Genomic DNA, 25,652 nt, shown 5'->3' with positions numbered 1-25,652 from the left:
GTAGCAATTTTAATGGCCAGTAGTGTATGTAGGCCGTTCAATAAGTAATGCAACACTTTTTTCTCGGCCAATTTCAGTTGAAAGAATGCGTAATTTGTTTTGGGACATCGTGGAATCTCCCCGCTTCAGCTCCTATATTTCCATGAAGTTCCAATAGTTGGTGGCGCTATACGTTGCCTTCAAAATGACGTCTGTAACTATAGTGCGTTCCAAGCGAAGAGCTGTCATTGAACTTCTTTTGGCGAAAAACCAAATCATCGCTGATAGTCATATTCACTTGCAGAATGTCTTCGGAGACCCGGTAGTGAACAAAAGCACGGCAAGTTGTTGAGCGAGGCGTCTGTCGAGATCACAACAAGGTAGGCCAATCCTATACCATCTCCCGCCTGCCGGTCAGCCCCAGACGGTTGTGCTACTCTCAGGAAATTGCAAAAATAACTTCAGCGTGTTTGTCGCCACAACAATTCAAAGGAACTTCTCCTTTTCCATGAGAACGTAAGGCCTCGCACAAGGCTGCCCACGCGAGAGAAGCTCACAAATCTTCATTGGGCTGTTCTTTCCCATTCACCCTTTAGCCAAGACCTCACACCTTCCGACTTTCATCTGTTTGAGTCGATGAAGGATGGTGGGTAGGTTGTTGATGCAGCAAGACGTTGGCTCACACCAGTAGAGTAGTACCATGGATGCACACGAGCCCTCCCAGTAAGGCGGCGTACGTGTGTCGTATTGATGGAGATTACATTGAAACATAGTGTTTTGTAGCCATAATTACTATAATTATTAATAAAGTGTGATCCTTGACTCCTGTAACCGGGGAGCGTACATCGCGAACCGGGGCGGTCAAGGATGCAGCAGTTTGAAAAAATTCAAAACATAGTGCCCCACTGCCCGCTGAGCGCCTAGCGGGTCGGTGACGCAACCTGCCCAACTTGGCTCGGCGCCAGGCCGGCGCACATGGGGAGGCGTGCCGCTAGTGCGACTACAGCACGCGTACGGGATAATCCCCGCCTGCTGGTGCCTGCAGAGTCTAAGTCTGTTATCAGCGCGTTACGTAATGAAGGTCACACGTCTCCTATACAGGGTGTTACAAAAAGGTACGGCCAAACTTTCAGGAAACATTTCTCACACACAAATAAAGAAAAGATGTTATGTGTACATGTGTCCGGAAACGCTTAATTTCCATGTTGGAGCTCATTTTAGTTTCGTCCACCTACGCTCAATGGAGCACGTTTCATGATTTCATATGGGTTACTCTACCTGTGCTCCTAGAACATGTGCCTTTACAAGTACGCCACAACATGTGGTTCATGCGCGATGGAGCTCCTGCACATTTCAATCGAAGTGTTCGTACGCTTCTCAACAACAGATTCGGCGACCGATGGATTGGTAGAGGCGGACCAATTCCATGGCCTCCACGCTCTCCTGACCTCAACCCTCTTGAATTTCATTTATGGGGGCATTTGAAAGCCCTTGTCTACGCAATCTCGGTACCAAATGTAGAGACTCTTCGTGCTCGTATTGTGGACGGGTGTGATGCAATACGCCATTCTCCAGGGCTGCATCAGCACATCAGGGATTCCATGCGACGGAGGGTGGATGCATGTATCCTCGCTAACGGAGGACATTTTGAACATTTCCTGTAACAAAGTGTTTGAAGTCACGCTGGTACGTTCTGTTGCTGTGTGTTTCCATTCCATGATTAATGTGATTTGAAGAGATGTAATAAAATGAGCTCTAACATGGAAAGTAAGCGTTTCCGGAGACATGTCCTCATGACATATTTTCTTTCTTTGTGTGTGAGGAATGTTTCCTGAAAGTTTGACCGTACCTTTTTGTAACACCCTGTATAAGCGGGCAGTGCACGCCTGCGGAACCATTCCGCTGTGAGCTATACCTGCAACAGCATTGAAGCAGTACGCCTCGTCGACGTGTGTATCGTCAACGCCGCCACCGCACTCCCTTCTACAAACATATAATCAGCTTCGAGAATAAACTTGAAGGAAATGGAACTGCCCAATCTGTTATATTGAATGTACCTATATTCTTTCGTGGGTGAAGAGTTAATTTTACGCTGGACGTTGCTACTGGAAATTCCGCCGACAAAAGATGGTGGGGAGGTTGTTGATGCAGAAAGACTTTGGCTCCGACCAGTAGAGTAGTACCATAAGGTGGAGTAAGTGTGTCGCATTGATGGAGATTACATTGAAAAATAGTATTTTGTAGCCATAAGAGTGGGGAATGGTTCAAATGGCTCTGAGCACTATAGGACTTAACATCTAAGGTCATCAGTCCCCTAGAACGTAGAACTACTTAAACCTAACTAACCTAAGGACATCACACACATCCATGCCCGAGGCAGGATTCCAACCTGCGACCGTAGCAGTCCCGCTGTTCTGGACTGCAGCGCCTAGAACCGCACGGCCACTGCGGCCGGCTGGAGTGGGGAATAAGATGGTGTATTGGAATCCTGAGTAAACCCAACCTGCTAAAAAAAATTAATGCTGCTTTGGTTATTGACCGCCCCTCATCGTACAAGTAGTTGCACATGAGCATTTTTTCTTGTTTTTGTAGCTGACGCATATGATAATGACCTTAATAATAATAATAATAACTCCACTCTTTGATCATAAGATGGTCTGATGATGGTACTTTGATCCGAAACCGATAGTCATTAGACAAAGTAACAGTTCGAAAGAGGGCTAAATCAAATAATTTGGGCTAAGTTTAGTATATTTCACAATTCACAACCAAATCATTCATTGTATTAAGGAATATGAAATATAAATGAAGGTTCGAATTTCTTATACGTTTTCGTAAATACATGGTAAGGGAAAAAACGTTGTACTGAAAATAGTATGTAGTTTCTCGCTACTCAGTGAAAGTAAGTAATCAAAGCTGCAAGGTTCTGCCCAGAATTAGTATTGGAATCTGTGTTTGTTTTGAAAGTACTTGATAGGAAGAATGAGTCTGGACTCACTGTGCACGGTGAGCACGTGCGTCTGCACGACGTCCTTGTTGCGCTGCGCGTGGCAGGAGTAGTTGCCGGCGTGCACGAGCTGGACGCGCGTCAGGTAGAGCGAGCCGTCGCTGAAGACGCGGACGCCGACGCCGTCGCCGGCGAGCGCGGCCAGGTCGGCGCCGTGGCGCCGCCACACGATGGGCGGCGGGGGCGTGCCGCTCACGTCACACTTGATCTCCACGTTGTCGCCCACGCGCGCCGACAGCCGGTTCACCTGCAGCGCCTTGTCCAGCGACACCACCGACACGCCTGCGGAAAGCCGACAGGGTGCCCAGCAAGTAAAGAGCCGCTTCTTCTTTTCAATAGAGTATGGCTTATCCTAGACTATTAATTAAATATTGCTGGATATTAAGTCATAGTCAAATGAACGTCACATTAAAACCTAGCGTTTCGTCCCCACCTACAGTGGACATTTCCAAGGAGGATCTTACTTTGTTTGAGTGTCCGGTTCACACCCTGGCTCTCTATTGGCTTGCAGCAAAATTCTGTTTACGCTTGCTCTCGCGCATTGGCGTGACATCACTTGCTTTGAACACCCGAGCGCAGTTTGCTGTTGTCGTTTGCCGTCGTCCGCTGTTGCCATCACGCCACGGTGGAAGACTGGTACCGGGTTCCAGATATCATTCAGTTTCACTCCCTCCTCCTTTCTGTCGATATTCCTGTGGTGTTTAATAATCTCTATGGCCTCTCTCTATAATCATTCATGATGTCCTCTTGTACTTGCCAGCACTTGAGTCCCATCAATTAGAATGCCGTGGTATCATGGCTGTAAACCATGCCCCGAATTAGCTGATCTGTCAGTATCCTCTTTCACAGTGCCCCTGTGCTCTTCTAGTCGTTTTTCGACTGTTCTTTTTGTAGTATCCACAAACACCGCCCCCACAACTATATGGAATCCTATAAATTTCTACATTTCTAGGGTGTTCGAGCATTCTTGTCCAATTTGAGGTGATAAATAACATTCCATCAGAATTTCTAAAATCATTTGGGGAAGTGGCAACAAAACGACCATTCACGTTAGTGTGTACAATGTATGAGTCTAGCGACATACCACCTGAATTTCGGAAAAATATCATTCACACAATTTCGAAGACTGCAAGATCCAACAAGTGCGGGAATTATCGCACAATCAGCTTAACAACTCATGTATGCAAGTTGCTGACAACAACAGTATATAGAAGAATGGAAAAGAAAATTGAAGATGCGCTAGATGACGATCAGTTTGGCTTTAGGAAAGGTAAAGGCGCTAGAGATGCAATTCTGACGTTGCGGTTAATAATGGAAGTAAGACTAAAGAAAAATCAAGACACGTTCATAGGATCTGTTGACCTGGAAAAAGTTTTCGATAATGTAAAATGGTGTAAGATGTTCGAAAAACTGAGAAAAATAAGGGTAAACTATGGGAAGAGATGGATAATATACAATTACTACAAGAGCCAAGACGGAATAATAAGAGAGAACGACCAAGAACGAAACACTCGGATGTAGTCTTTCGCCCCTACTGTTTAATCTGTACATCGAAGAAGCAATGATGGAAATAAAAGAAAGAAATGTTCAGGAGTGGAATTAAAATTCCAGGTGAAAGGATATCAATGATACGATTCGCTGATGCCATTACTATCATGAGTGGAAGCGAAAAAGAATTGCATGATCTGCTGGATGGAATGAACAGTCTAATGAGTACAGAATATGGATTGAGAATAAATAAAAGAAAGACGAAAGCACTGAGAAGTAGCAGGAATGAGAACAGCGAGAAACTTAACATCAGGATAGATGGGCGCGAAGGAGATGAAGTTATGGAATTCTTCTACCTAGGCAGCAAAATAATCAATGACGGACGGAACAAGGAGGATGTCAAAAACAGAATAGCACTGGCCAGGAGACGTCTACTAGTATAAAACGTAGGCCTTAATGTGAGAAATAAATGTCTGAGATTGTAAGTCTGGAGTACAGCATCGAATGGTACTGAAACATAGACTTTTGGGAAAACCGGAACAGAACCGAAGTTTTTGAGATGTGGTGCTACAGACGAATGTTGAAAATTAGGTGGACAGATAAGGTAAGGAATGACGAGGTTTTGTGCAGAATCTGAGAGGAAAGGAGTGTGTGGAAAACACTGACAAGAAGTACGGATACGATGATAGACACTTGTTAAGACATCAGGGAATGACTGCCATGGTACTACAGGGAGCTGTAGAGGGCAAGAACTGTAGTGGAAGACAGAGATTGGAATACATCTAGTAAATAATTGAATAACTGAGGACGTAGTTTGCAAGTGCTAGCCTGAGATGAAGAGATTGGCACAGGAGAGGAATTCTTGGCGGGCTGCATCAAGCCAGTCAGAAGACTGATGTTCCGTTTGTTAAGATTTGTCCTAAGCAGTAAGTAACGTCCTTAACGAAAGGCAGGAAGACTTTCGATTTCACGGGGGCTTGTGCATCACTATGATTTTTGCACGGCAGTCTCAACGCTCTTTTTACCTCATCGGACGAGTAACCATTCTTGAGCAATGCATTGATGAGACATTTTAATTATGCGTCAAGGAGCTCTGGTTTGCAAACGTTCCTTGCTCCATGCGCCAATGTTTTCGTGATGCCTTGCTTTTGTTTTAGGTGATGGTTAGATTACCGGTGTAGGTAATGTTTTGTATGCGTGGGTTTTCGGTACAGCATGTGGTCTAAGCTACCATCTTCTTTCTTATAGCATTCCATGTAGTTGTGGGGATGTGAAGTGGATAATACAAAAAAGAACGGCCCAAAAACGACTAGAAGAGCGTAAGGGCAACTGAAAAAGAGGGGAGATTGACATGCTTTGCATCCAGGAAACCATCACATTCATTTTCGTAGGAGTTAAATACTGGTAGCCACAAGTGGACACCATGAAATGCTGAACAGAGTGGCCGTAGAGCTGATATCGGTGCTGAAGAATATGTGAAAGAGTCTTCCACGCAACGGCGGACGTCGGCAACAGACAACGGCCAGTTGCGTTCGGGTATTCAAAGTTCTAACGGCACGCCACTACGTGGGAACACGCATAAAAGTAATTTTGCAGCAGTCAGTAGTGAGCCAGGGCGTGAGTCGGACACTCAAACGAGCTACGATCCCCCTTGAAAATGTTATCCGCACATGGGGACGCTACGTTTGATTTTGATGTGAAACCCATGCGTCCACGGCATAATACCCCAGAATATTTTATGAATTGTGGCTTATTACAGCCATGAAAGGTTACGTTTTACAATTATCCTGGGCTACACAAATAAAAATAAGTTAGTCTTTTATGTCAAATTAGTTAAATTTTTTGGTTGCACGCACTTTGATTTCATCCCTTGCATGGTGTTTCGCCTTCTCCGTAATAATAAAGTGTGTCGACATTTTACTGATATATAGTCCCTAAATACAAAATTGCTGAGTGTGTCCACGATATCTTTCGCGACGTAGTCCTTGGATAAAAAGTTCTCAGTAAACGTGCCGCTTGAAATTGGGATAAGATTCTAAGATTTTGATGACTTCCTCCCTCATCGTCGTCGGAGGCTGGATTACGTAATCCAGCCCTCCAGATGCCGTCTCTTGGATATAAAAGAGTAAGTCTCGCCGGTTTCATGACAATCAGACATAGGGGCCCTGACGATGACGATCAAGGCTGTAATCGAAAGATTGGGATTTTATCGGAATTTGAAGCGACAAGTTTACAAACTACTTTTCATCAGAAATTGTTGAGGAATTAGTGGCAGCTCATTGACTTGTTGGTTGTTAACTTTTGTCTCGGGATCCTCCACCGACCTTTGTTTTATGATTTTTCTTACGTTTCGCCAACAAGATTGGCTGACGTTGTCAGAGTTTCACCATCCATTTTTGGTGGCGTACGGAGATTAAACATCACCTAATAGAAGGTGTCTGGACAGCCCATTGTAATTCGAATCGACCATTCCATGGCACGAGAGACGGACCGCCAGTATAAAAGGAGGCGGGGAGTATTATACTGTCGGTAGAGAAGTGTTAACAACAGAATGGGTAAGTCAACAGAGCCCAGTGACTTAGAACGTATGGTAATCGTTGGATGTCCCCCCCAGTAGCAAATCCGAGAGGAACATTTTAACCCTTCTCATACTAGTCAAATCAACTGTTGGTAATGTGATTGTTAAGTGGAACCAGAGCTAAAATAAGACCTACCAGATCTCATAACATAAACAATCATCGTGAACAGTAGTTGTAAAACACCGCATGAAGTCAGCGGAAGTAATTGCCCGTGAGTTCCAAAGTGATACCCCGATTCCAGCTAGCACAATGACTGTGAATAGGGAGTTAGAAAGAATGGGGTACAATGTTGAGCAGATCCTCATATGCTATACATCTCTGTACTCATTATTAAGCGACGCCTGAAGTGATGTAAAGAGTGACTTCACTGGACAGTGGATGATTTGAAATGAGTGATTCGAAGCGATGAAGCTCGCTATACTCTGTGGCAGTCCACTGGAAGGGTTTGGGTTTGACGAAAGCCTGCAGACCGTTACTTGCCACTACTCGTAGGTGCCACCAGTGAAGGGAATGTGAGGTGGTGTTACGGTATGGGTGTGTTTTCCATGTTTTGGGTGTGGTCCCCTTACAGCGCTTAAGAAAATGTTGAAAGCGGAAGGATACCAACATACTTTACAGCACTGAATACTGCTCACATTGGAGGAACAGTTCGGAGACGTGGTTTGTGTCTATTAGCGTTACACTGCATCCCGGCCATCCTGTCAGACAGCTGCATCCGCGAGGGAAAGCTTCAAGGACAGTAACATTCCTGAAATGGACTGGTCTCCTCGGAGTCTCGAGCTCATTCCAATGAAATACTTTAGGGATGACTTACAACGCCCACTTCGCTCCAGATCCCAGCGTTCTGTGGTTTCAGCTCCTGAGGACGAATCGAATGTCTTTCGTGCTCAAATATTCAGGCACGTCAATGAAATTGTCCCCGGGACAGTCCAAGTCATCACAATGTCCACGGATACTTTTCATCAGATAGCGTATGTCTTATCCTCCATATCGGTACGTCAATCAGGATGAGTAACCCGCCTTCTTAACAAATCTCTATTTGCAATGCGAATTGTGTCAGACATAGAGGATATAAAAATGAAAAAGCTGGCATACTATGCTTACTTACTTCCATAACGTCATATGGGATTATTTTTTGTGGTAATTCATCAAGCTAAGCTAAAGTCTTCCGGGCACAAAAACGTGCCGCAAGAGTTATATGTGGTGTGAAGTCAAGAAGCCTGTTTAGGGAACTAGGGATACTAACTACTGTTTCCCAATATATTTATTCCTTAATGAAATTTGTCATTAAAAATATATCACTTTTTCAAACCAACAGCTCAATTCATGGAATCAATACTAGAAATAAGAATAATCTGCACAAGGATTTAAAGTCACTTACTCTTGTACAAAAGGGTGTGCATTATTTAGGAACACACATTTTCGAAAACTTGCTAGCGGCCATAAAAAGATTAACAACAAATGAAATTCAGTTTAAGAGAAGCCTACAGGATTTATTGGTGGCCAACTCCTTCTACTCCGTTGATGAATTTCTCAGTAGAACCAACTGATTTGTATATACACTCCTGGAAATGGAAAAAAGAACACATTGACACCGGTGTGTCAGACCCACCATACTTGCTCCGGACACTGCGAGAGGGTTGTACAAGCAATGATCACACGCACGGCACAGCGGACACACCAGGAACCGCGGTGTTGGCCGAGCGAATGGCGCTAGCTGCGCAGCATTTGTGCACCGCCGCCGTCAGTGTCAGCCAGTTTGCCGTGGCATACGGAGCTCCATCGCAGTCTTTAACACTGGTAGCATGCCGCGACAGCGTGGACGTGAACCGTATGTGCAGTTGACGGACTTTGAGCGAGGGCGTATAGTGGGCATGCGGGAGGCCGGGTGGACGTACCGCCGAATTGCTCAACACGTGGGGCGTGAGGTCTCCACGGTACATCGATGTTGTCGCCAGTGGTCGGCGGAAGGTGCACGTGCCCGTCGACCTGGGACCGGACCGCAGCGACGCACGGATGCACGCCAAGACCGTAGGGTCCTACGCAGTGCCGTAGGGGACCGCACCGCCACTTCCCAGCAAATTAGGGACACTGTTGCTTCTGGGGTATCGGCGAGGACCATTCGCAACCGTCTCCATGAAGCTGGGCTACGGTCCCGCACACCGTTAGGCCGTCTTCCGCTCACGCCCCAACATCGTGCAGCCCGCCTCCAGTGGTGTCGCGACAGGCGTGAATGGAGGGACGAATGGAGACGTGTCGTCTTCAGCGATGAGAGTCGCTTCAGCCTTGGTGCCAATGATGGTCGTATGCGTGTTTGGCGCCGTGCAGGTGAGCGCCACAATCAGGACTGCATACGACCGAGGCACACAGGGCCAACACCCGGCATCATGGTGTGGGGAGCGAGCTCCTACACTGGCCGTACACCACTGGTGATCGTCGAGGGGACACTGAATAGTGCACGGTACATCCAAACCGTAATCGAACCCATCGTTCTACCATTTCTAGACCGGCAGGGGAACTTGCTGTTCCAACAGGACAATGCACGTCTGCATGTATCCCGTGCCACCCAACGTGCTCTAGAAGGTGTAAGTAAACTACCCTGGCCAGCAAGATCTCCGGATCTGTCCCCCATTGAGCATGTTTGGGACTGGATGAAGCGTCGTCTCACGCGGTCTGCACGTCCAGCACGAACGCTGGTCCAACTGAGGCGCCAGGTGGAAATGGCATATCAAGCCGTTCCACAGGACTACATCCAGCATCTCTACGATCGTCTCCATGGGAGAATAGCAGCCTGCATTGCTGCGAAAGGTGGATATACACTGTACTAGTGCCGACATTGTGCATACTCTGTTGCCTGTGTCTATGTGCCTGTGGTTCTGTCAGTGTGATCATGTGATGTATCTGACCCCAGGAATGTGTCAATAAAGTTTCCCCTTCCTGGGACAATGAATTCACGGTGTTCTTATTTCAATTTCCAGGAGTATATATATATATATATATATATATATATATATATATATATATATATATATATATAAGTACAACATAACATCTGCACAATTTCAATGCAGTAATGTGTTCATTGTAAATAAGTGTATGTGTGTGTGTGTGTGTGTGTGTAAGTACACTCTAACTTCTGCACCATTTCAGTGCAGTAATTTGTTCGTTGTAAATAAGTATTATAGTAGTTCTATTATATGTTTATTACCTTATAAATAAAAAACTTTTTTATTTTAAATTCAGAGCATTAGTGTTTGTAAATGATTCTTTCATATAGCGTTCATTAAAAAAGTGATGATCGTTCCACTTGGGACCTGTGGAAGGTGCATTAGCTTATTTGTTTCAGTTGTAAATATTTGTCATGTATTATTCTTTTTATGACATGTTCTATATCCTGGAGGACCTCCTCACTATAGATCAATTGGAATGAAAGTAAATCTAATCTAATCTAATCGAACAGTCGTTCCATGACGACCAGTTACTCCGGCTGCATGCTCGAGAGACATTCAGGGAACGTCACCCTCCTTCCAACTGTTCTCATTTAATTTCATTCAGCAGTTTCGTTAACGGTTAAACTGAAAGAAGAATGTCAGTGCTTTTGCGATCGCTTCTCGTTGGTGAAGCAAATTAGAGAATTAGTACTCTGAATAAATGGGGTTCAGTGTATAGCGTGGCGATCCTCATTTAGACTTCCTGTGTTCCGGAGTTACTTGATGCAAATGGTGTGTTGGTTTATGGAACATCCACCCTTTCTCCAGACGAAATAGAGCTCCATCTCTCATTATCTACACATATATGGTAAGCTGATAATTTAGGCTATCCTTACTTCTCCTCTTCGACCACTTTCCTTTAGGCCGATCATAAACATTCTAACAGCAATCACAATGAGGGCATATACGAGGACTGTACGATCAGATTTGGTATCATGTGAGTGAAGGCCGTTTATTGCTCTACTGGATAGCATCTACGAAATATTTCATCCGGAAAAAAATGTTCCATATTCTTACTTGAATTCTCACATGGCACTCTGTACATTGGTGTGAAATTCAGACAAAAGTTTTTTTTGTCAGTGGTATAGAGAAGAAAAACAGAACTTACAGTTTGGGTTTATTGACTACTATAATTAATGATAATTTTTGGTAGTTCAAAGTAAATGTTAACGAAATAGCGTAGCTCCTTTTTGCATAGTCAGTTCTGTTTGTACCTCTATCGGAAGTCTCGCTCAACTTGTCCTTTCCTGATGCCTGCACCGAGTGACGTGACGCGGTGATGCGGTACTTAAGGTAATGAATCTTCATTTGAGAGGAGCCAGGTATTAATTATGGTTCTGTCGCCCAGATGAAGGTTTTCCGTGAGTTACCCAAACCGATTAAGGCGGATACCAGGCAGTTCATTTGAAAAGAACGAGGCCAGATTGCTTCCTCAGCCCCGTTCCTATTGTGGAATTCTAATTGCTGCCATCACTGACAGGACATTAAGCCCTAATCTTCCTCTTTATTCGTAATTCAGCATACATAATGCTGTGAACCAGTCCCGGTGTTCTGTTATTGAATCTGTTTTGACGTTCTTGCACAACGCTGATAGGTTTCTCATTATCGCATACCGATTAGCTCTTATTTTATCTGTACACTGTGCCACGGAGTAGGAATAGTAATAGAGTGGCCAATGAGATACACAGAATAGAATTTTTGTGAGGAAGTACCGTTTATATGGCGTTTCTGAAAGTTTGCCCGTAAGCGGCCTGCTGATTTTCAACGCCATTACATCTCTAATAGAAACAGATCCAGCTCAGAAGTAATGTGGCTTTCATACACGCTTTTCATATGCAGCTTAACAATTTTCATTCTATTTTCGTATGTCTGTCTTTTTAGCAGGACGTCTCTGGGACGACGGCCGTTTACTATCGTGACAAAAAATAAAAACACCTACAGCCGTCCTTAAGATTTTATTTTAGTTTGTCGCTACCAGTTTCGACGCTACATTGCGTCATCTTCAGGTTGTTTTGATGCGGTCGGTACAGGTTGATTGCTGACACATTATCTGCGAATCCAGTAATGCTGGCAACTGATGGGCTATGCATGGGGATCGTATCAACCTGTACCGCATTAAAACAGCCTGAAGATGACGCAATGAAGCGTCGGAACTGGTAGCGACAAAATAAAATAAAATCTTAAGGACGGCTGTAGGGCATTTTTATTTCTTGTCGTGATTTTCATTCTATGTCAATAATGAAACTGTCTTGAGCGTTTCAATAGATGAATGTAAGAGTATATTCGTTTGTTTTTTTTTTGCGTCAAATGTCTCAGTTCAAGGGGGCTACTTTTGATGTTACAGAAAAAAATGATAGTCCCTTTTTTTCTGCAGTTGAACGTAGTGAGGAATCTTTCCTTAATGAGCTGTGCTGCGGCAGTGTTGAGATATTGGTTTCCAATGAGCCCATTATCGTATTTCATTGGCGCATTTACGTACAAGTATCGACTTCATTGCAGAATAAAAGTTATGCGAAACAAAGGGAAACTAAACTAATACTCATGTATAATCTTTTATGTATTCAACATCTGTAAGCATTTTCAGGCAGACGATGTCTTCACGAGTACTTCACGAAATACTCCTACGGTGGGGACCTACTTGATAGAAAAACATCGTTCAGGTCATAAGTGCTAGTAGCATACACCGATGAGCCGAAACATTATGACCACCTGTTTATTAGCGTCCTGTTCCACTTTTCAAACTACCATTTTCAAACACAGTACAACAGAGATTCTGCTTGGCACGAATTCGACAAGTCCTTGACAGGATTCCAGAAGTATGTGGCACCATATGTCTATGTATAGGTCAAGCAGTTCCCGTAAATTACGGGATTGTGGTATACAGACAAGCAGCTTGCACCCGATATGTGTTCCAGTGGGTATAGATGAAACACATTTGCTAGCCCAGACATCAATGAAAGTTCACTATAATGCCACTCGAATCACTATATAATGATTCTAACCTTGAAACACGGACAGTTGTCTTGCTGGAAGATGATGTTGCATGAAGTGATGCAGGTGGTCTGCAATAATATTCACGTAGTTCACTGCTGCCATGATGCCTTACATTACCACCACAGATTCTATGGAAGTCCAACTCACTGTACCCCATAGCATAGCTCTTCCCCCACCAGCATGGATGTGTGGCATGGTGGATATTTCGTGCAGCTATTCGCCTGGATGACGGCTTGTAAGGAACCAACCAGCGATCTGGTGTAACAAACGACACGTTTCTGTTGATCCACAATGAAAAATCAGTGATGCTGTGCCCACTGCAATAATAACTGACGATGTCGATGGGTCAACACAGGAACACGTAGGGTTGGTGTGATATGGAGTTCCGATTTCAACAACGGTCTTCGAACGGTGCAGTCCGAAACACTTGTGTCTGCATCAGCATTGTACTCTGTCGTCATATCTCCCACAGATCGCTGCCCATCTTGGATCACACAGTGGGGGGATCCTCCGACTTCTACGTTGTATGATGAGACGTGGCCACCCAATACCATAAGGTCTACTCGCTATTTGGCCATCATTCAACCACTTTTCACAGGCGCTCGCGACAGAAATAAGCCAAAAGGCGACCATATTCGCCGTTTGAGAGATTCTCGCTTCCAGCCGCAGTGCCATAAGAACGTGCCCTTTGTCAAGACCGCTTATAGTAGTGGATTTCCGCATTTGCGGCCTGTGTCTTCGCTAAGATGACTAACTGCCCGTTCGTCTCTCTTCCGCTTAAATGATTTCCTAACTTCGCCTCGTGACCGTAACACTACCAGGAGGCACTCAACTTCGCGGTGGGTACTGATCATAACGTTTTGGCTCATTTATGTCGTTTCCTATTCTGACTGTTTTATTGGAGAATCGTCTGAAAATCCGTGAAATACGGAGGAAATGTCTGACACGTTCAGTTGAACATTGCTCGAAATGGACGTACATTCAGCAAAATGGCTTCAAATGGCTCTGAGCACTATGGGACTTAACATCTATGGTCATCAGTCCCCTAGACCTTAGAACTACTTAAACCTAACTAACCTAAGGACAGCACACAACACCCAGTCATCACGAGGCAGAGAAAATCCCTCACCCCGCCGGGAATCGAACCCGGGAACCCAGGCGTGGGAATCGAGAACGCTACCGCACGACCACGAGCTGCGGACGTACATTCAACAGACTGACTGCAGTATATTACCACCCGACTGAATTTATCTAATATATCTTTGACTCGTAAATAAATGATGATACATTCACGTAAATTATCCCAACAAAATTACAATTTTTTGAACTGTGATTATTTATCTTATTATAACTATAATTAGCCTTTCAGCTCACGAAGGGAACTTATTATTTGATGTATTTCAATTTAAAACCGTAGGAGCCAAAATTATTGGTGTTACTAATAAATTATCTTCTAAAAATTGCAAATACGTTTAATATAAAGATTCCGTTTTAGTCCAAAGGTAAGCAAAGACCGTTGTACCAGGATGATTTTGACAACATGCGGAATACGCTGTTTGTCACTCATTCCTTCTCTGTGGATCTCGCTTTACATATCCACAACTCTCATAAGTAATATTCTAGAATCGTATAGGCGAATAACATGATCTGTGCGTATAATACTCCTTTAGACAGTTCAGCATGATAATTAAACCAATAACCACTGCACGGATGCGCAGAAAAATTTTTCTGTGATTGTGTGTGGAGCATTGTTGAGCCACAGGTATTCGTAAGATACCTGAACTGTTAATATGTTAAAGTTCTGGGTGATTTTTTAAAATTGAAGACGTTAATATAGACAGAAATCATCCACATAGAAAATTTTAGTCGTATTGTGCCATACTTTCGTGCAGACACTCACCCTACCCTTATCAAGCCGTCATCTCTATGACTGCCTCATATAGATGCATACTTTTGTGAATACTTTCCTCGAAAACTATTGAACTTGCTGTCTCCTCAGATTGTTTATTCCATGCTTCCCATGGCATTATTCACACTACTGGCCATTTAAATTGCTACACCAAGAAGAAATGCAGATGATAAACGGGTATTCATTGGACAAATGTATTATACTAGAACTGACATGTGATTACATTTTCACGCAATTTCGGTGCATAGATCCTGAGAAATCAGTACCCAGAACAACCACCTGTGGTCGTAATAACGGCCTTGATATGCCTGGGCATTGAGTCAAACAGAGCTTGGATGGCGTGTACAGGTACAGCTGCCCATGCATCATCAACACGATACCACAATTCATCAAGAGTAGTGAATGGCGTATTGTGACGAGCCAGCTGCTCGGTCATCATTGACCAGACGTTTTCAATTGGTGAGAGATTTGGAAAATGTGCTGGCCAGGGCAACAGTCGAACATTTTCTGTATCCAGAAAGGCCCGTACAGGACCTGCAACATGCGGACGCGCATTATCCTGCTGAAATGTAGGGTTTCGCAAGGATCGAATTAAGGGTAGGGCCACTGGTCGTAACACATCTGAAATGTAATTTCCACTGTTCAAAGTGCCGTCAATGCGAACAAGAGGTGACCGAGACGTGTAACCAATGGCACCCCATTCCATCACGCCGGGTGATACGCCAGAATGGCGATGACGGATACACCCTTCCAATGTGCGTTCACCGCGATGTCGCCAAACACGGATGCGACCATCATGATGATGTAAGCAGAACCTGGATTCATCCGAAAAAATGATGTTTTGCCATTCGCCGTTGAGTGCATCATCGCAGGAGCTCCTGTCAGTGATGCAGCATCAAGGGTAACCGTAGCCATGGTCTCCGAGCTGATAGTCCATGCTGCTGCAAACGTCGTCGAACTGTTCGTGAAGATGGTTGTTGTCTTGCAAACGTCTCCATCTGTTGACTCAGGGATCGAGACGTGGCTGCAAGATCCGTTACAGCCATGAGGGTAAGATGCCTGTCATCTCGACTGCTATTGATACGAGGCCATTGGGATCCAGCACGGCGTTCCGTATTATCCTCCTGAACCCACCGATTCCATATTCTGCTAACAGTCATTGGATCACGACCAACACGAGCAGCAATGTCGCGATACGATAAACCACAATCGTGATAGGCTACAATCCGACATTTATCAAAGTCGGAAACGTGATGGTACGCATTTCTCCTCCTTATACGAGGCACCACGACAACGTTTCACCAGCTGTGTGTTTATGAGAAATCAGTTGGAAACTTTCCTCATGTCAGCACGTTGTAGGTGTCGCCACTGAAGCCAACCTTGTGTGAATGCTCTGAAAAGCTACTCATTTGCATATCACAGCATCTTCTTCCTGTCGGTTAAATTTTGCGTCTGTAGCACGTCATTTTCGTGGAGTAGCCAGTAGTGTATTTTTAAGAGACTGCGTTTTGTGAAATGCTGCCAGCATTTGATTTGTACAGCAAGATGTCGCGAGTGGTCCTTCAAATAATGTCCAGCGAGTGAGGAAGTAGGGCAGTGAGAAATATATAAGAAACGAGCGTTTTAGCATCGTGTGCGTACAGTATTGCGATGAAGTGTGCCGTGGAGCAGTCGCCGACTACTCACTGTAGAGCTTGCTGAATGCCATGTAGAACTCGTTGATGTCGAGATGGCCGTCCTTGTCCGCGTCGTCGAAGTCGACCATGTGGCCCAGCGTGCAGCCTTTGGACAGCTGCCGCAGCTGCTCCTTGGTCGTGATCTGCGGCAAAAGATGGTTCATTCCTCGCTGACGTTACGAGCTCGCGTTCAGATCCGACACGCTAACAGCCATGTGTGATTAAACAGCTACAATTTGTGGCCAAGATCCTTTGTCGATGCTGAAATAAGACACACACTTAAAATCATGCATGAGAAAATCTAAGGTTCTCTTTATTATCGACCGGAAATTTAAAGTACTACTTCGCACCTCTGAACTTTTGTTTTGTACTAATGGGATGCACTCTGTGTTACGCGGGGTGGGTAAAGAGGCATGCGGTGTGCTGCCTGCCGTCGCCACTCTATCTCAACCTTTCTAGGATGGTGCCTCTGCTAGGCCCTTGATTGTGAATTTCAGAGTAATCTTGTAGAAGCAGATGCAGATGTAGATGAAAGGAAAGGAGTGCACCCTCACCTCGTCAAGCTCCTCCTTCTCCAGGGCGCCGTCGTTGTTCTGGTCGTAATGGCTGAACATGATGCTCACCAGATACTCCTTACCAGAACTGCGGTTGTCTTCTGCCATCAGCCTGGCGTGGTTGTACAGAAGCAGATTATCCTGAAACAGAGAAATGTAGGTTTAGGTCAGATGAGAATTTCTCTAGAACTCCAGTGAACATAGGCCATAGATACTGTTTACAGCGCCAGGTTTGGGGTTCGGGCGCAGTTCCAAGCAGCCCCAATTAGGTTATACAGAGTACTTACTTAGCTTTCATTTATCGTGAGTCTCTTACCCAGCGCAAAATTCCAATCGAATGAAAAAAAGCACACGTGACTCCTGAGTTTAAGCAGGGTCAAAGAACGGATCCACAAAATTACAGACCTACATCCTTGATCAGAATATAAGAAATTACGTTGAGATGAAGAATCTTCTGTCCACGAATCAGCACGGTTTCAGAAAGCACGGCTCGTTTGAAACTCGGATTGCCCCTATCTCTAATGATATGCTGCGAACCATGTATATAATGCGCAACAGGCAAATTCCAAATTCCTAGATTTCCGAAAAGCTTTCGACACGGCGCCCCACTGCAGATTGTTAACGAAGGTACAAGCATACGGTATAGGTTCCCACATATGTCAGTGACTTGAAATCTTCTTCAGCAACAGAATCCAGTACGTTATTCTCGATGGAGACTGTTTATTTGAGCCAAGGCTATTGTCAGGAGTGATCCTGGGTAGAATGATAGACGCTGTTATTTTCTGTGTATACAAACGATCTGGTGGAATGGGTGAGCAGCAATCTGCCACTATACGCTGATGATGCTGTAGTATACGAGGAGGTATCGTCCTTGAGTGACTATAGGAGGATACAAGATTACTTAGACGAATTTCCTGGTTGGTGTGACGAATGGCAGCTAGCTCTAAATGTAGAAACAGGTAAGTCAATGGAGATGAACAGGAAAAAGCAAACCCGTTATGTTCGAATAGAGTTTTAGCAGAGTGCTGCTTGACTCAGTCACGTCGATTAAATATGTAGGCGTATCGGCGCAAAGTGACGTGAACTACAACGAACATACAAGGATTGCACTAGGCAGGGTGAATGGTCGACTTCCGTTTATTGGGACAATTTTGGAAAAATGTGGTTCGTAGCTGATGGAGATCGCATACAGGACACTAAGTGTGGCCCATTCTTGAGTACTGCATGAGTGTTTGGGATCCACAGCAGCTCGAATTAAAGGAATACATCAAACCAATTCAGAGGTGGGCTGTTACATTTGTTACTGGTAGGTTCTAACTACGGGAATGCTTAGTGAAGTCAAATAGGACTCCTTGGAGAGAAGGCGACGTTCTTTTGGAGGAATATTATTGAGACGACTTAGAAAACCCGCATTGGAAGCTGACTGCAGAACGTCTCTACTGCCGCCAACGTACGTTTCTCGTAAGGACTGCGAAAATAAGAGAAAGTGGGGTTCGTATGGTGGCATACAGACAGTCGTTTTTCTCTCACTCAGTTTGCGAGTGGAATAGGAAATGAAAAGACCAGTAGTAATAGTACAGGATACCCTCTGTCACGTACTAACAGTAATTTGCGGTGTACACGCGATGAATCACCTAAAACGTGCACCCCAAATATTGTGGAAATGGGAAATGCTGTAGATGTGTGGTTCTAAGAGAGTGGAGTAGTAGGCAGGGGCTCGTATTATTAGAATGCGTACTTTTGTCGAAACATACTTCTTTCTAAACGGAACAATGCCTATAGAAATTAACAGACTAAAAGACTGGTACATTAGAATGTGAGTGGTGTGTGTTTCAGGATTCAAATGCGAGTCCTTTGTGTGATATTTATTTTGAAAAGTTTTCACATTGACACTTATTTGTGTCATTCAGTTTGCGGAGTTGCTAGGTACGACGTTGTTACCTTTGCTTACAGTGTGCTTGTGTGTTCCTTGAATGCGTGATAGTGTGACAATCCAAGCAGCGGATTGCGAGTAGACGATGGATTTCCCAATGCACAAAAAGCCAATATGCTCATGGTGTATAGAGTGTGTAGGAAGAATTCAGTTCATTCTTGTACGATGTATGCTGCAAGGCATCCCAATAGACGTAGCCATCTTGGCAATTATTTATCACCCTCTTCTATCAGTTACGTGAAAGTGGTAGTGTAACACATAGACAATGCAACAAAGCCCCCACGCAATCGCACGAGGAAGTGGCATGAGTCAAATTGTCCTACATCGACACAGCTCCCATCCCCATCACATATCTCTCCACCAAGAGCTTCACATCTCTCTCAATCAAGAGCTGCATGCAAACCATTATGAGAATCGCGTTAATTTCTGTACATGAGCGTTACGACGGGTTACTCCAGACGAATCATGTGACTTGTTTAGTGAAGAAGCCACATTTATAAATCGTGGGCAGCTAACCGACCGAAACATGTACTATTGCCTGTTGACAATCCCCGTTGGCTTCGTCAGGCGGAACGTCAGCATCCATAGAGTGTAAATGTGTGGTGCGGGATAGCGAACTATCAGCTCATCGGCCAGTTTTTCATAGGCGGAACACAGAACGTGCACAAGTATCGTAGCTTCCTAACATACCATCTTCCACAGACGCTAGAAGAGGTTTCTCTACGGGCTAGGAGGAACCCGTTGTATCAACACAATGGCTATCCAGCCCATACTGCACGAAGTACTGCAGCATGTCTTGTCGAATTGTTTCCAAATTGTTCGATTGGACACAGAGGACCTGTTTCTTGGTTGGCCCGTTCCCTGGATTTGATGCCTGTGGACTTTTTTATGTGGGGAAATCTGAAAGACGCTGACTTAAAAGCAATTTCAACTACATCCGATGATTACCGCAGCCTGCCTTGACATCTCCGCTGAAATGTTAGCATGTGTGCAGCAGACTGCAAGCGTTTACTGCCGCTGCCGGTGGTTAATTGTTCAGTTGTCTCGTTACTGGTCAGAATCCACATAACTGGTGTATGAACTTGTGCTGTTCTTCAGTGTGTGTTACCACAGTTATTGCGCAGATGTCAGTACGTGAACTTTTAAAAGTACAGTCTCACGTAAACGACTCCCACTAGACTCCTTCACCAGATACCACTCACCTTCTAATTCACTCTACCTTTAGTTTGTTAACATCAGTAGGGACTGTTCTATCTAAAAAAGTGTATGTATGCACAAAAATACAGTTTCAAAATATTTTGACACTATATTGGTTGCCCAAAAGTACTAGCCCCTGACTACCGGTCTATTTCGTGAAAATCGCACATCAATAGCACTTTACATTTCCACATTTTTTGCTGTGCAAGTTCTAGATGGTTCACCCTGTATATGTAGATGTATTTGCAGTGGAAGACCAGAGCATCGCAGATCCATAGGCGCTTGCAGAATGCAACGGAAACCTGACAGTGAACAAATGCACAGTTGGTCGTTGGGTGAGGCGCCTATCATCACAACAAGATCACGAAACCTGCCCGATCTCCAGTGCACGAGAGGCTGCACATACTCTCAGCAAACTGAAAAGAATACTTCAACATGTGTCGCAAAAAAGAAAAAAAAATGCAAACGCAAGGCCTCACACAAGTCTGCGCACCCGAGAGGAACTCAACTTCTTCCTCATCCATCATGCAGCCCGGATCTCACATCTTCCGACTTCCATCTGTTTGGACCAATGAATGATGCACTCTGCGGGAAGCAGTGCGTGGATGCTGGGGAGGTTACTGATGTAGCTAAATGTTGGCTCCGACGTCGGTTAGTAGAACGGCACCATGCTGGCATACAGGCTCTCCCAGTAAGTTGGCGTTGGGCCGTCGTATTGAACGGAGATTATGTTGAAAAATAGGTTTGGTAGCCAAAAGAATGGAGAATAATATGGTGTACTCGAATCCTGAATAAAGTAATTCTGTTTTCAAATAGACATATGTGTTGCATTTCGTATTGAATGTCCCTCATAAACACCACACTTATTCTGGCCTGTGTAGCAGACATTCAGTGTGGGTCAGAGTTGACTCTGAATCGACAAACTGCATGTTTGGGACGGTAAGAGAGTGCAAGATAACTGCATAGCGTTCAAGTCCTTCGATGTTGTGATGGAACTTTGATTATGTAGAAATCCAGGTGATGTTTACATGGTGGAAAGAAGTGGCTGAATGAAGTGTTTTTATGCGTAGAACATAACGAGGGTATGGTAGTAGGGACTTTCGTCGATTCCATTGTGGGCTTGCTGCCAGAAGGTTAGTAGCTGGTTGTTTCATGTTAGTTTACAGCCAAGGATTTGTTCACTGTACATTAACGTGTCACGTTGTTGGACAGGACTCTTGACCTCCTGTATGGTGATCATCAGTTCCACAATTATTACACAAATTTTGGAAAGAATATCGTAAGCATCGAGTGGTAACATCATTTTACAATGAAGTAACCAGTTTGATCAGCCAGTGGTCGTCAACAAAATAAAAAAGAGGAGGCAGAGCGAAAAGAATCAACAAAATCTAGCAAATAACTATCTTTATAATGATAAAACAAGAAAAAAATGTGCCATAAAACATGTGGTACGCGGCGTTATAACTAGAGAAATATTAATGACTTCTAGATAATGTTTGAATAAAGTTTAAAAATTAAGAACAGTTTTTAAATTTTATTGTTGGCAGATTGGGGAGGAGAATGAATGTGGTGAGAGAACACTTCATAGGCACATGATGATGTTGGAGATGTTAATCAAGGTTATTTTTGGATTGGACCTCTACCTTCTCATGCTCATACTTATATTGAAAACAAGATAGGAACGTTAGGTCATTGCTTGCAGCATGCTTTTAGGTACGATTTTATTCTTCTCTTATTATAACATATAAAGTTATTTGGCAGACTTCATACAATTTATAATGATTCGATGTCTCCTTTTTTTAACCATTTATAGTCCCATGATGAACACTCACTGTTCGAAACCGGTTTCTGTATTTTAAAATGCATTTTTGGCTTTGTAGTAAGAGAATAAAAGAATATAATCAGTCAATCACATAATCTCCATTGACAATACGTCATTTTTCGAAAGACTATGTAGGAGTATAAGTAGTGTCATCATTGAGAATCGGTGTGGAGAAAGACTAAAAAAAATTGCGTGTGTTAGATATTACGGTTAAATGGACGATTGGACGGTAAGATATCATACAGCAGACCAGGCTGATAATGTGTTAGATTCAACTTGTTTCAGTCTGCTACCAATTTTCTAAACCCAACAAACGCTCTGCTACAGATTGATTAGAGGGTACAACTTACTACTGTCTTACGATTTCATGTTACTTGAAGAAATGTTCGGCCACGGAAATTTTTAGTAACGCCTTTCCCAGAAAATTTTACTTTCTCGTACAGGTACACATTTACTAAGATGATTCATATTCCAAAGTCCGCCTCCGTAGCACAGGGGTAGCGTTACCGCCTACCACGTAAGGGGAGCCGGGTTCGATTACCGGGCTGTTGTGTGTCCATCATCATCATTTTCATCATCACTGACACGCAAGTCGCCGAACTGGCGTCAAGTCAAAAGACTTGCCGGCCGGAGTGGCAGAGCGGTTCTAGTCACTACAGTCTGGAACCACGCGACCGCTACGATAGCAGGTTCGAATCCTGCCTCGGGCATGGATGTGTGTGATGTCCTTAGGTTAGTTAGGTTTAAGTAGTTCTAAGTTCTAGGGGACTGATGACCTCAGAAGTTAAGTCCCATAGTGCTCAGAGCCATTTGAATCAAAAGACTTGCAATACGGCGGCCAAAACGCGAAGGGTATATCCCGGCCAACAAATGCCATACGATCATTTTTTTTCATACTCCGTAGGGAACAGCGAATTTAGTGGAAAGCACATTCAAGGCGCTACTTAGACATATATTTGAAAAGAAAAGCTGTAGAAATATGCGGCCACAGTAAAATAATAATTAATAAGACATAATGTTGTGTTGGAAACTTGACACTTGGATATAAGCATCGTAAACACATCTAATTTAAAGACCCAATTGTTTTCATCTCATCCGAAACGCCATTATATTTTGACAGATTACGTACATTGTAACAGTACAGGGCACAGAAGTGTCTATAGTATGTTTTATTACTTCTTTGTCATATTTTCGGAAGTTATAAGGTTGAGCGAAATAATGTTCACCTAGTGGCAGCTAAACTAGCTATTATCGTAATATGAATACATTTCAAGACTTATTTTTATGTATGTGCAAAATTAATCCCAAATTGTAATTGCTTTTAGATTAAATACGTAAGGATTTTGTATTTTACTTTTATAATTTTTGTATGGGAGACGTCTGCCAAAATTCATTTTACCGTTATTACCATTGTAGTAAGGAGTACATTGCCTGAGTAGAAGTAAGGACTCGTATTCAGGAAAGTATGGAATTGAACTGTGTGGATGGTAGTACATCTACGACCTGCATGAAAGACGGATGCACCCAAAATGCCAAGAGTAAAAGAGTGAAAGAGTTCTCAAGTGGTTTGCGACGAGATCAGCGAGAGTAACGTCGAGAAGTTATATGTGAATTCGTGTGCTTTAGCGTGACTATGATCGTATGTTTTTGGCTCTTTTGAAGAACAGACAATTTAAATATAGGCCAGCAGCGACAGTATTTAATTTTAGTGATAATGGTTACACAAAGTCACTCCGAACAGAATGGTCGACGCGAGTCTTCAGTGAAATTTTACGAATAATGAAAATACTTCTGCCCTTGATTTTAAAAGTTCTTTTTCTTTATTCATTGTCGATTACCGAGTATTATGATTATGACAGTGTGAAATTTATAAACTACAATTCTCTTTATAAATGGAATCTCTCAACCCAATTAAATATTACATGACCGTAAAGTAATTTAAATTTGTTTTGACACGACTTTTCTAAATTGTTTCAGCTTCGCAGGATTATGTTAATTGAAATTTTAAACCAGCTGTCACCATTTAAAATTATTATGTTAACAGAGCTTAATGTGAAACAAATATTGCAATATTTGAAAATAATGGAAAATTTTATAGTTCGTAATTAATGTCGTGAGAAGCGCCTCCAGGGTGCAAGGTAACAGTTTTCTAATTAATAGTATGGTGATAGTTCGACAAGAATAGAAACAGTTCCTTAATACTTTTACTTTGAGCAGTGAGACTACAAATACGACAAAGTACGATAAGCAAGTGTTCATAAAAGTGGTTGGTGCGATATTTTAACAAACCGTAACTTATTTCTAACCAACAACAATGAAATACACGAACTTAAAATAGATTAAATAAGTACAGAAATGCATACTTATTTTCGTTAAATTAAACAATAACAAAACTCTGACCGTCGCTATAAGTTTTCACAAGTTAACATTTGGAATCAGTGCAAATTTGTCTAACTGCTTTCCCGTGTCATTTGTGAATGGATTACTATGTGTGCAAGCGTGTGTTAATATTTTGATGTAGTTTCTCATATGGAATTCCTTACAAGAGCATTTTGGCTACATGGAGAACAATGTACTGATTTTTCGAAAATGTTAACTATAAACTACTTGTAGATATTCGCTGAAAATGCACTTTCAGATAGTAAAATTTATAATTAATTGTATAGGAACTCTGATGTTAGGCTACCAAACTGTCATTCTATCAGAGAATTCGTATAGCAGTGTGTGTATTATAATATGGTACGTCAAAACAAATTATTCCACTGTTATTTACACACTCAGGTACATAAAAATTCTGGTTATTCTACTTGAGGATAGATTGGTTTCTATATGTTACGTTTCACAATAATCTTACGATTTGAATAAATCACTAGAGATAATTCAAATAACAAACGATGTTGTTTACTTTAGATCTGAGCACTGTGCAACACGGAGTTAAATTATGCAATATCCGAAAAGAATCTCCGACGTATTTCAGTGAAGTTACAGCTCGCGTCTTTCGCTTTTCTTGTAGTGTTTACAGAGGAGAGGAAAGTAGTTGTTTGTAGTGATCGGTCCTATTCAGAAGTAAACTATAATTTCGAAAAATGACATGGTTCCACCTGGTGCTGTTTTGAAAACTTTATTAGAATTACTAGTTTCAGACACTGTCGGTTTTAAAGTTCATCTAATGGACATAAAACATACCATAGTTAAAATTAAAACAATTAAAATTTTTATTAAAATGGAATAAAAATACCAAAGTAATATAATTTCGTTGGGTGTAGCGATAAACAAACATAACAGTTACCTTTAGAGATGGTTTGTGCTGTGCTATCAACAACTACAAATAATTACACACACATGCCTAAATGCACATGCTGTGTGGTGCATAGATATAGACCAGGTACAACACTATGTACATTTTCAACTCTAATGCTTTTTCCATTACCTTCGATCCACTATATTTTACCTTAATTATTTTCTTTATAGACATAGGTTATATATGAGCCCTAACAAGCCTGTTTTCCCAGCGCTTCATTTCC

The 25,652-nt window shown here is 43.0% G+C and overlaps 1 protein-coding gene across 1 annotated transcript in view; it reads right to left on the bottom strand.

The window, feature by feature from the left end:
• Positions 1 to 25,652, bottom strand: part of LOC124775451 (follistatin-related protein 5-like) — a 138,885-nt gene that overhangs the window by 98,674 nt on the left and 14,559 nt on the right. Inside the window, exons 3-5 of the mRNA XM_047250286.1 lie at positions 17,177 to 17,317; positions 16,633 to 16,765; positions 2,978 to 3,268 (exon numbers count right to left, since the gene is read on the bottom strand). Of these exons, the coding sequence (XP_047106242.1) occupies positions 2,978 to 3,268; positions 16,633 to 16,765; positions 17,177 to 17,317 (565 nt within the window). The remainder of the gene's footprint in view (positions 1 to 2,977; positions 3,269 to 16,632; positions 16,766 to 17,176; positions 17,318 to 25,652) is intronic.

Source organism: Schistocerca piceifrons, chromosome 1 (genome assembly GCF_021461385.2).
Source record: "Schistocerca piceifrons isolate TAMUIC-IGC-003096 chromosome 1, iqSchPice1.1, whole genome shotgun sequence".
NCBI lineage: Eukaryota > Metazoa > Arthropoda > Insecta > Orthoptera > Acrididae > Schistocerca > Schistocerca piceifrons.
This window is presented reverse-complemented; position numbering and strand designations above follow the sequence as displayed.